General features: G+C 37.4%; 1 protein-coding gene across 2 annotated transcripts in view; it reads right to left on the minus strand.

The window, feature by feature from the left end:
* The window catches only part of RAPH1 (Ras association (RalGDS/AF-6) and pleckstrin homology domains 1), an 84,212-nt gene that overhangs the window by 39,728 nt on the left and 31,686 nt on the right, over positions 1 to 12,798 (minus strand). For both annotated transcript variants that reach the window (XM_030277617.4, XM_030277618.4), the window contains exons 2-4: positions 11,820 to 11,939; positions 8,286 to 8,391; positions 6,994 to 7,508 (exon numbers count right to left, since the gene is read on the minus strand). In XM_030277617.4, coding sequence (XP_030133477.3) covers positions 6,994 to 7,508; positions 8,286 to 8,391; positions 11,820 to 11,939 — 741 coding nt within the window. The remainder of the gene's footprint in view (positions 1 to 6,993; positions 7,509 to 8,285; positions 8,392 to 11,819; positions 11,940 to 12,798) is intronic.

A 12,798-nucleotide genomic window follows, 5' to 3' on the forward strand; every position in this document is an offset into this window, starting at 1 on the left:
TAGTTTTCACACTATAGTTTAGGAATATACATAACTGAGGAAAACAACAAATTCTTTCCTCCTGTTAAGAGTTTAATGTTCCACAACTGGGGGCTGTGTTCTTAATTTTTGTCATATGTCCTAAATTTCTTTTTTGGCAACATGAAACAAGGACAAACAACTAATCTGTTTTTAACTTCCTACAGATTTAGTATTTCACATCTCTAATCTAATCAAATGTTGCAGAAAATGTAAAGAAATTTGTTTTAAGCAGAATGGTGTATCCACAAAGAAATTAGCTGTTTTAAAAGCTCCATAATTAACCATCACTAGGTAGAGTGATATCTTTACTGGAAACTGCAAAAAATGCATACAACTCCCCTGCAGCACACTTTCAGCAGAGTTTGGTAACATCATAAAGCAAAACTTCTGATTTCTCAACTCAAGTCTAGTGGGTAGTTCCAAGAGTATACCGCCTACATTTATTTGGTCATTCATCTAAGGTATTTTTTCTCCTGCAGACAAATCTGGTAAGAGAAAGAACCTCTAAACAACCATTTTCTTAGCTTGTCTGTATTAATGATACAGAATTTTTCTCAAGAAACTCTTCATAAACACAAGTATTTTTCTGAAGTGCTATGGAACAGATATAAAAACAAAGAGATTAATTTTTAAGTGTGATTATTTACCCAGCATTTAGGATAGCAGCATGAGTCATTCAGTTGCTTGTCCACAGAAGACTCCAACCTCACAGAAAATCCCATAGAACATTGTATTTAGGTGCATTTAGAGCCAATGCCTTTGGTGTTCACACTTACACTAACAATGTACACCCTCACTGTAATTTCTGAGTGGATACCAGCCTTGCCAGCCACCCATGTCAAACAAGACATACCATACATTACACTGTCCATTTTCCTGTTCCTTCCAGGAGGGAACCGCAAAGCTTTTTCATCAGTGTGAGGCAAAGCTAACTGGAGAGAAACTACTCTTACATGTTTTATGGTTCCTGCTATACTTCTTTCTATTAGTTATCTCCTATGTGGAAAAGTTACAGGATAAATGTTAGTTCAATAGCTATAAAATAACTCAGATACACTGAATGGAGAATCAAGATTTACCAATGCAAGAATAATGTTTAAATTCATGTTTCCCTTTCATATATTTTAAATTAATTTACCCCAATCTTTGAAACCTACCATTCCATGATGTGCAGTAAACAAAACTTTCAGTTGCTTATCCTTTGAATCTCAACTGAAAATGCTTAAAAAAAATTAAAATTATCCCTTCCCATAATTTGCTTTGCAGATTCTGTAAGTATAACATGAAAAAAAGTTTATGTGCTGGTTTACAGGCATTGGGAAGACTGTATTAGCAATCCTTGAGTTCTAGTGCATCATATGACGATTATGCATAGTCAAGCTCATTTGATTATTTATTTGAAATACATAAATATTGTTTATATTTTATAAAATCATATGTTTATCTCAGAGAATGCTTTGAAAGCTTCCAAAAATCTGGAAAATGAGGAGTCATTTTACATGTATTTCAAAAACATTTGAAAAATGGATGGCTCACTTATGCCAACAAAACTGGAAGCCAAAGTAATGTTTCAGGAAGACAGATAAGCTCAATTTTCCCTTACTTTTGACTTATGAAAGAACACTTTGTGACTAATAATTGGAAAAGAAAGAGGAAGAAATGGTCTAATTGTGTTTCAAATAAAGTCTTTCCATTGACTATTTTCAGCTTAGGAAAAGCAGAACTGGAAATGCTCCAGAATAGACTTTGTGTTCTAAACTAAGGACATAACACAACTGGCAAAAAAAGAAATTATGTTTTTTAAAGTCTTTAGAAGAAATATAAACCAAACCTCTGCCATGTTATCTGTGACTACTCTCACAAATTGGAGTCTAACATCCTTCACATCTGCTAACCAAACAACACATGGACCATAAGGAAAAGTAATCAAACTTCAAGCTCCCAAAATACAAAAGCCAATAGTGCTGTATTCCTACAAGAGCTAAAACAGACCACAACTCTTCTTTAAACCACCTACAAATAACAGATGAGATTCAGCAGTCCAGCTCTATTTTAAGACACTGTTGCCTAACAAAGACCATATATATCATCAGTTTATTTTTCTGCATACATTAACAGTTAACTGACTTTTCATACATAGCAACATTTAGCAATCCCACATAAAACATGACCCTAAATAGTTTTAAATGGGTACCAAAGCTTCTGTGTTACACCACTGCACAGGCAAATGAAATGCCAGCATGACCACTAAGAACTATAGCACAATTGCTATGAAACACAAATTTTATTGTCCCTTTATGTCCATTTCAAGATTTTCATTTTATCCCATACAATCTTTTAGCCATTACAGATTTATTTATGTGTGCTGAGCTTACATGACAATTGCTGTCATGCCTCCAAAGCTCCCCTTTTTACCCTGAAAGAAACATTAATGTTTACTCCACACTGCCTTCTCTGTCAAGTGAAACAAAAAACATATAGCTTTATTGCAACGGCCACTCTCTTCTTCTCATGATTTTTACCCCTTATGCATCAAAGTATAAATCTACAATAAATTTAAGTAAAAGCTAAAAAGTAAAATGGAATTAAATCATGTAGTGTTACCAGCTACATTTTGCATTATCTTTGTATGTGCAAAGTCTCTCAGCTGTGCAAACTGGGTTACAGACATAAAGAGGAGTGGAGGGTGATGCTGAACTGTGCCAGACCAGATGGCAGACTTCAAACTTATCTGCAACCTCTTCACTGAGCGTGTGCAGGACAGTAACAATGACTGCCCATGAATGGAGCCTTTCACTCGCCAGACACACACACACAGCTACACAAGCATCATCAACACAGTTCCCTATTCTCTCCCCTCTGCTTTCTTCTCCTTCTACTCTAGCACAGCTTATGGAAAACAGAGACAACTTCTTGCTGGCAGAGGGACCAAAGGAAGAAGAAAAAGATAATGTGGGTGGAGGCAATAAGTTATTCATAGAGACATCATTTCCCCTACCTTCAACTCATGCTATTACTTCACTAGTTTGGTCTACAGAACAAATTAGTAAATAAAGTAACCCTCCATAGAAACATTTTAAGGTGCATGCCACTCATTACACAACCAAAAGCATAGAAAACAAAATACAACCTACCAATTTAAGAAAGAATACTGTTCAAGCAAGGATCTGTGAAGTCATTTTGTCAAAGACAAATTTCAATTTAGCAGAAAATTATGGGGTTAGGGTGGGGTGGAGACAACTTTTCTTTTTTATTCAACAATACTTAAGGGGGGACTGAATGCAAGAACAGAAGTGCAGTCAGAAACACTTAGTACCACCAAGCAAGGTCTTAAGACTATAAAGTGATAGTCTTTGAAAACATCAACATTCACAATGTCTAAAGAGATAGTGCTAAGAAAGGAAAGGAAGAAAATAAATAATGATAACAACTAATAAACCCACTATTTTAGATAACCAAGGGAACTCCAGTCAACTCCCCTGAAAGTGATCTAAAGACAAATTCAGAATGAGTACAAGGATGGTCCTGGCTAATATGACCACTGAGAGTTATCATCTGTCATCATGCTGATATATGTGCAACCCCAGGAATTGCCTACAGCACAAGCTGCTAGGAGGAAGAGGAAAACGAGACAGTAAGATGCCTGTCCAAATACTCAAGCAAGAAGTTCTGAATAATCAATTACCACCAACAAGTGAACTCCTGCTCTCCCTTCCAGCCTCCAGTCCCTGGCTACAACCTCCCTAATGTGCATCAGTCATCTGAGCCTCTGCAGTTCACTCAAATAACACAGAATGAGACCCAGAATGGAAGCAGAAAGTTTTGGGGTACTAAGCACCAGTTAAGTGCCAAAGCTGGGAAAAGGGAGAAGATGAGAGTGGAAGAAAAGGACTATGAGGAAGGAAGGATGAGAGGATGGGGAAGCCACCATTTCTGATGGCTGTGGAATTGCAGCCTTTTCCATAATATTGGTCCCTATTACCAGCCAGACAGTATACTGGACTACACACACCTTTATTAGTGGGCCAGTACACGACTTGCACAGGATTTTCCTGCACTGCCAAGTCAGAGAGCTCTTAAATACAGAGCAGTATTTTTTAAGGTAGAATACTGAAGTTTATAACTGCAAAGCCTAATTTCCTTTTTCTGACAAGCATTTCCTCCCATCAAAACTCTCTTCCATTTTACTCAGGAAGAGCATAGCATGAAGTTGCAGCAGAAAGGATGACTTTTTAAAGTACCTATACTGCCTGGAGAAGACAAAGTATCGGTCAAAAGGGCAGAGCTGCCAAGACACTGACCTCTTTCAGAAGAGACACAGCAGTAAAGAAAAATTTTAAAGGTCAGCTCACCTACAGGCAGTCTCAAGGAAGACAGGTAAAAGAGGTAACTTTAAGCACTACTTCAGAATAACAAATCTCAAAACAGATCTGCTGTGACCATGAATAAATAGCCTCTCCCACTTTCTGCATAAAAACTGTTGGGTTTTTCCCCTATATGGACATTATGACTTCTTCAAAGACTATTTCCTCAGAGAGATGTTTTCTATTAGAAACAGCACCATTGAGTCAACTGTGTGGGTGGGAGGGTACAATTCAGCCCTACTAGCAAAAGGTATTTTGGTTCACAACCTAGCCAAGAGGATTAATAAACCCTTAAACTAGTTTTTGGGCACTAAATGAATGACATAGGAAGTAAACAGCTTTGCTGACACCCAATGATTCTTCCAAAGAATCCATTTAAAAACTAAATTTATTTAAAAAACACCACCACAAAATCTGCCACAAACTAAAAAAAAAAAAAGTGATTTCCCTTTCCCTGTTCACCAGTAATGAGAAAAGAAACTTGCTTCTCTGTAAGAAGTCCCATCCCATCACATAACAATTTTAAAACTGAATAGTTGAATACCAATTCTGTAAATTGAAAGGGACAATTTCTCAGAATTGAACACCTTTCTCAGGCTACTGACATAAAAAAAATAGATACAGCCAAACAAACAGCATGGTTAATGAGTGCAAAGGTGTCTGCTCTCAAGATGAGAGCAGAATCTGGATCTTAATTTACTGACACTTTTGGTTACCTCCTTCAAAGGTCAATCATTCTTATCAACTTAGCTGGGCAGAGAAACAATAGCCACATTCTTATATGAATAGTAATCACTGCGTTTGTACAAAGGCAGCCCTCACATGTCTTTGAGAAAAGGTTCTGGGGATGATTTTGAGCCTTGCAATTAGAGGCCAAGAGCTCAGAAAGCAACTGAAACACTTGCAGCAATACAGATTAGCTTCCCGTGGAGACCAAGCAACTTGACCTCTGTCCCTTGATTCACCAGTATCAAGGTAATTAAAGGCAGCAGGTGGTTTGTCGATTACTCATGACATAAAGGATTGAAAAAACCTGGCAGACAAGAAATACGATTTTACTCATATCTCAAGCATATAACTCCCAAAGTAAAAGAGAGAATCTAGAGGGAGAGCTGCAAGATCAACTGCAGAAAACACCTTGTATTAAAAGTCAAAAAATGCAACATCCATGCTTTTCTTATGCTATGCAAGCTAGAGCAGCTAACTGACATAAGTCATCTTTTTAGCCTGAGAAAAGACAAAAATACAAGACTGCCTAAATTTCTACATCATAACGACAGATATATAATCATGAGTAACAACTGGAGATGCAAAAAACAAAAAAAAACCCACAAAAAAAAAACCCCACCCAAAACCAACAAACCAAAAATAAACCTTATCATACCATAAAAAGAAAATGATTCTCAAACAAACAACAATCAATGGCTGTCATACTGTCATAGGCTGGGCTTGAACACTTAGGCCTAGAGCAATAATGCAAAGGTTTGCATTTTAATTTCCAAAGAGCAAAGGGCACATTCCTATCTGTTTTGCTTCATTCAATAGGAAATCTCCAATAAAAGCATACTGAACACAAACTTTTTATACAAAAAGAAAGTTGACCTAAACTGTTCATTTCTCACCATTTCAAATGAAGATTTAAATCAAAGTGCGACCTCAGTGAGTTGATCATAAGACTGACAAGCCCACATTGTTCACTGTACATTAAATGAACTTCTGTTGCAGTTGTTAGAACCATGCTTTCAGTACAGCCCATTCAGATTTGTTTTAATTATTGTTTACAATAAACGCAGCTTGTTCCAGTTTTCTCTCATGAAAGAGAACATGCATATTAGTACAACTGACATTTTAACAGGTCAGATTTCTCTTTCAAGAGTATTTCTACAAGAGAACTTCTACGTTTAAGTTCTAAAAATACATTTTCCACATTTTCTCTCAAGTCACTAGCAGTTGCAATGTTCACCAAACTGGATGTTCTTACTGAAGTTTCCTTTCTAATTAATCAATGTCAAAGCATCCAAATCCCAAATTAATATCTGCTAATGTTGTGTTGCAGCCCAGTTATTTTTCTGTATTGTGTATTGCTTCAAAGAGCTCCTCCTGTCATACATTAAACAAGAGTATTAAGTAGCAGCAAATTACTGGTATAGTACAGCTCCAGATAGAAACTCATAGATTGCTCCATGTGTTTCAGGTATTAACTGTACTGTAAGAGGAATAGAATTTTGTCAATTGTGCTTTCTTTATTCCACAGCTGTGCACTCCTCAGATTTAAATTAAAGGCAGTATTTACTTGGAATAAAAATATTATCTAATAATAAACTAATAAAAACATCAAAATGCATGATTGGCTTGAGAGGAGGAAGAGATGGGGGAAGCTCCTAAAACAAACCCTAAATACATTCTTTATAAAAAGTTTCCTTGCAGACACAACCAAAACCAGAGAAAGAAGCAGCTACAACAACATGGACAGTTCCTGTAAAAGCAAGTCTTCAATCAACCCCACTGCACTGCAAATGTTTAGCTATGAGTGCCAGCACAGAAAATGAGGTGTAAGTTTGAAGAGAAAGACCCAAACCAAAAAAATGTTGAATTAGTGACATCCTACCTCAGTGACTGGTTGCCCTAGTGATGCCAAGTCCAGCTCCTGCGGTCTTGTCACCTTATCGATATCCAAGGAGTCCATGCTGGAAGCTGCCGAGGTCACGCTGGAACGGGAGGAGTTACTGATGGAGCGCACCTCAGCATCGCTCACTGTGCCAGCCGATGCTGTCCTCCTGTGCTGGGCAGTAACCACTGGCTTGGTGTCTTCTGCAACAGACTGCTGGGCTGCTTCATCCATGCTCAAAGAGGCCTTCTCTAACTGTGCAGTGATGTCATCCAGAGACACGTTGGCATGCGATGCTTTAGTCACCTTAGCAGAGGAGGACAATCCTTTTACGCTGCTGTGCTTAACGGGAGGTCGACTAGCAGGCAGTTTCTGAGTTTTGGGTTCCGTGGCAAGGCGTTTCACTGCAGCATTGTTTGCTGAATGAGAGCCAATGCTGCTGAGCTCCTGCTCTATGGAACAGAGATCAGCCATGAGGGCATCCAGATCCACAGTCTCCCCCTGATTCAGGGCTTCTGCAACAAACAAGAGTAGTCAGTATGTGCAGAGTTATTTACAACGCCTCACTTTGTGTTATCAAATCTTATAGTTAAGAGAGCAAAGGAAGCAGCATTTTCTTTTCCCATCTGAAGTGCAAAATATCTGTGCACTGCTGAACCAAAATTCATTTGCACTACTATCCTTGACCAGTGCAACTTTCACACTATTTAGGTTAAACTCATTTGTCAGCAAAAGTAGTCCATGAATGCTCAGACTACATCTGAAACTGCTTTCCTGTGAACGGAATGTAAAAATACATTTATGTATTATCATGCCTCACTTTTTGAAAAAGTGCAGATGTTTTGCTAAGCATTTTCTGCTAAAGTAATGCAACAGCTTTAAAAAAAACAAAACTAAAACAAAAATATTATATACATACTCAAACCTTTAAATTAAGGTTTCCTTCTGTTTATCCTGAAAGCATTCTGTAGCTATATTCCTGCATTCTGTTCCATAAAACAAGATGCTCTTTCTTCCCAGTTAAGTCATTCTTTCATGAGACCAGATCCCACAACAAGCTTTTCTATACAAATACTACACTATCGTTCTCAAATACTAAGTGTTATAAAATATAATGCTTTAGGAGACTCAAATACTTGAAAAAAAAGGACACCAGAAAGCAACGCCTTCAGCAAATATGTTTTCACCTCAGTTGTAAGTGTATTTAAGTGTTCTTATATTTTACAATATTTTAATTTATAGTTGGAATAGGTTTTTTTCTTAAACTATATATGGTAAATAATTCAACAAACCATTCAAATTGTACATGGAGAAGCGATATGAGAAGTTAGCAAGATTGGTTTCCTGGCGGAGAGGTGACCTCTTCACTGGTGCCACAGGCTTGTCTGCATCCAAACTCTGCAAAAGATCAAAAAAACAGGCAAAATAAAATTTGACAAAGGTTTGCTTGTCCAATTCCTTGAGATGAATGAGAATTAATTTTCTCTAAGATAAATTTTTCAAAAGTTACTTGCATATATAAAAGCACCCCTGGTTTTCAGGCTTTCGACTGAAAACAAACATCGTCCTACTACAAAGATTTGACTCCAGATATGCAGTGAAGAAACGGATAGAAGGATTTTCCAAATGCTTTTTTGAATGTTGTTAGACACTAGCTCATTTTGAAACAGACAGCTGACTTACCTTTAACTATCTCTCTACATGAAACTGCATAACATTCAAACCGGATAAGAGTCTAAAATATGGTCTAAGATATCCACCATTAGCTTATGAACATAACTATGGTGTAAGAGCTTAAAAACATTTAGTGAAGAATCCTATTTTATTAACAGGGATTTAAATTCACTAAATTCAATTTTTTTTTTCAATAGTCTTTCCTGCAAATAACACTATATAACAAATAACTATGGTTATGAAAACCAACCCTAGCCAGTTTATGTAGGGCACATTTTTTTAGGAAAACTAGCAGAGGTTAAAAAAAGAAACTTTTAAATGAACATACTGAGTTGTTACGTTATGATGGCTAATATGGATATAGTACTATAATAAATACTAGGATTTCGTAAGTAGCAAGCAGTTGGGCACTGTGATCCAGCTGCTGACCCAAGAAGTACAGGGTCAGGAGCTGCTGGCCCTGGAGTGGAATGTGTTACATAGGGAATCCAGCTCTTGCTGTCACTGAAGCTCAACAGGCCTGCAGAACATCTGAAATTAGGCAAGGCTTGTACTGATAAAGAGTTCCTGAAGATATGCTTGCCTGAAGGAAAAGTGTCTTCTAGTTTCAACAGAAAAAGTTTCTCATGTAAACTTTTTATGTTCATTTTCTACATCTTTATTCAAGTCTTTGTTAAAAAGATCAAATGCACTAATTTTTTCCCTAATGTTTATTCTTCCTGAGTTCCCTTTTCTCCTCAGCTTGGCCTGGACTTAAAAAAAAAAAAAAAAATATAACCCTAGAGACATCAGTGAAACTAGAGACAGAAAAGGCGAGGTAGGCCCTGTTCCTTCAGCCCAAACCCACAGACTGCTACAAATTATTTCCTGTGAAGCAAATATATTCTAGTTAAAGCACCCCAACCATGTTTTACAGGCTTTATTAAAGTTATTGCAGATCATTGGACACACATATGATATGCCCTCACCATTATCTGAGCACATTCTCCAAAACTGCTAAGCCAGCAGTTTGGAGAACTGCTAAAAACTGCAACTGCACCCAAAAGCTTAATTCTCAGTAATCATGAGAAGCCGGGTATTTTTTTTTTTTCATTTAACCTGCACCATGCAGCAGAATAACTTAAGCAGAATAAATGTTAAGACACCCTTTATCAATGCCAAGTATTGCTCACACACGCAGCAGATTTTGAGACTTCTGTTAGACAAAGAATTAAAGAGTGAAAGTGAATTGAAATGATTCCCATGGGCATTCAAACAATTTCAGATCTTTTAAAAAGCAGTTATATCTGGGTCTTACTTTAAATCTCCTACAAATAAACAATTAGGAAATCTATAAAGAAGTTAAAGATCAAGGATATCAGGGACAAAAACCTTTCCTCCTGGTGCTCTTGAAGTCCAGCTGATAGATAGCAACAAATACTGAAACTACAGGAGAATGCACTTTGGATCTCATCAACTCTAATCACCTCCGTTATTGGGACTTCATTGGAACAGCCCCATAAAGATTTGATGACAGTCCAAATAAATGATCTGAGACACAATCAACTCCATTAACTTGTATATACAGAACAATATGAGGTCATTCAAAGTTTTGGGGGAAATGTAATTTCTCAGTAGTTGCGAAAGATAGAAGGGCAACTGTCAGGCTATGTTGCAGACTGTCTTGAACAGCAATATGAAGGTAAGAACCAAATAATGTGGGTCCTACCATTAATTACCTTTTAGTAGGTTTTAATTAATTTGCCAATGGACCAACAACAAAGTAAGACATCACCCTGAAGTCTGCATGTCAATAGTATAGCTATAAACTCCAAGTAAAGTACACTTACATTTCTAGGCCGCTCATACCTTTAAAAAAATGGGGCAGAGAACAAAGGGTCTAAAACCCATTGAATTGTTATGTTATGATGTCCCATATGATTGTTACAATAAATACCAGGATTTTTGAAAGTGATCCAGCTGCTGGCCCAAGTAAGTACATGACAGGGTCAGAAGCTTCTGCCCCTGGAGTAGAATGTGTTACACAGGCAATCTCGCTGTCACTGAACCTCAACAGTTCTGCAGAACAGCTGAAATTAAGCAATGCTTAATGGGTCCAAGACCCATTGTGCTCCTCTGTGAATATCATCACTCAGGTGATTTACAAAGCCCAGAATTATTCACACCATTAAAAACCCTTCAAATAAGCTAAAAATCAGCAGGAATTAGTATATACAGATTAATGTCACACTCTTCCACTCATCTCAGAAGGCAGGATTCTTTATTGCCCTGCATGTGTGAGCTCAGGAAAAGAAATTGTTTTCCCCTATAGTACTATATACATTTAGAACTTGATGGCAGAGACAGTAACAGATATGAGCCTGAATTTGAACTCCTGCTACATGATTAGTTCCATTTTCCTTCAGGCAAGATGAAGATGAGAAAAACTGCCTCTTCTCTAGCTTAATGAACCTTCACTTACCATACCTCTGCTTAATTCTATATGACAAACAGGGAGAACATTAACTATTTTATTCAGGTAGTTCACACAGCTGAAACACGCCCTGCAGGCAGTCACAGAGAAATGGCTGATCACCCCAGGAGTGCAGCACGCCACACAAAATGCAGTATCTGCTTGTGAAGCAAAGGAAAAGCACTAAAAAGAAGGAAAGACTGAAAGATGTCCTATCAGCTGCTTTACTGATGCAGGAAGGGTACTCTGGAACAATGGTGAGTCCTTGAGGGTGTTATCAGGGTATCTCATTAGGTCATCAGTGGTAGCATTAACAATTTTTTGTTATTGCTGTTCAGGTGCAACAAATAAATGCTGTTACAGCTGGACAGTGTCAAAGCACATGTTTCGAGACACAGCCTGTCTCTTGTCAGCTGAAGTCCTTGTTGCTCTACAGACATAAGGACAAAATATCAATTCTATAATTCTCAGAAGGAACTGTTATACCCTTTGTGATAGGTCAAACTAGCAGGTTGAACAAAATGAATATAACAACCTCAGGATGGGGTAAACAAGCCAATTTATAAACCTTTAAATATTACTGGACTGGTCACAGGTCCACCTTGCTGCAAGTGGCAGTGTCAAGCAGTTGGCATCCAACTAAAAAGGAACATAATACTAACAAAAAATTATTCTGTGAGATGACTGAAACCTCCCTCACCTGTGTGAGTTTGTCCAATTCACCCAGCCAGGCCCCAAACATCTTGTCGAGATCCTGATCTTCCTTATCACTATCTTCTTCTGCACCATGGTCGAGTTCTTCATCTGACAATTGCTCCATCTGGAAAAAAAAAAAAAAGAAAAAAAAGTTTGATGCCCAAACTTTCTTGTCAGTGTCTAAGAAAACTGGTGTCAGCTACTATGTTTCTGAAAGTATTCATAAATCAAAGCAAATGTTCATCCATAAGCTTCATAAAAACTCCTGCTTACTAGTAAGGACTTAGTATAGAAGTTGTAATAGATAATTACAAAGCCATTTTTGCAGCTCACTTTTGTCAAAATGATGCAGAAAATTATTAAGAACAGAGTTCACAATATGCAATATACCATCAGAAATTCATGCTAGCCTTGCATGTGCCTTCATTGCCAGCTATTGTTGGCAAAATCTATTGACATTACATTAGAAAAATCCAACTCCTGTCCAAGGAATTTAGCTGACCACAGTTAAGCAACACTATTCAACCACAGGAAGTGCAGTCTCACTGCACTACAAATAGATCACTACAATCTGTAACCAGAAATGCTTTAACAGGCCATAGAGAATGTCAGCAATACATCCCCTGAGACAGTTCAAATCTTGGATGCTGACCAGGTCACTTCAGTGATACTGCACAATTTTTATTCAACAAAGGAACTTCTCTCTGGAAGTAAAGTCACCATAACATCTCTCAGATCCTTCTTCATTCAACAAATTTGTGACCAAGATAAAGACAATAGTCTCCAAAGTTTATCTGTTATCTCAGTGAAAAATAATATTTTGTTTAAATCTCTTTTCCAAACATGTCCTCCCACCCTTTTTATGGAGCTAAGACAACATGCCGTTCTATGTACACTCATACTGGCAAAGATAGGATCTGGTTCAGGAAGAGAATTTACGTACTTGGAGAGGCAAAAATCTAGGTAATAATTTGGAAGCAATC

The sequence above is a fragment of the Taeniopygia guttata genome, chromosome 7 (assembly GCF_048771995.1).
Source record: "Taeniopygia guttata chromosome 7, bTaeGut7.mat, whole genome shotgun sequence".
In the NCBI taxonomy this organism is placed as follows: domain Eukaryota; kingdom Metazoa; phylum Chordata; class Aves; order Passeriformes; family Estrildidae; genus Taeniopygia; species Taeniopygia guttata.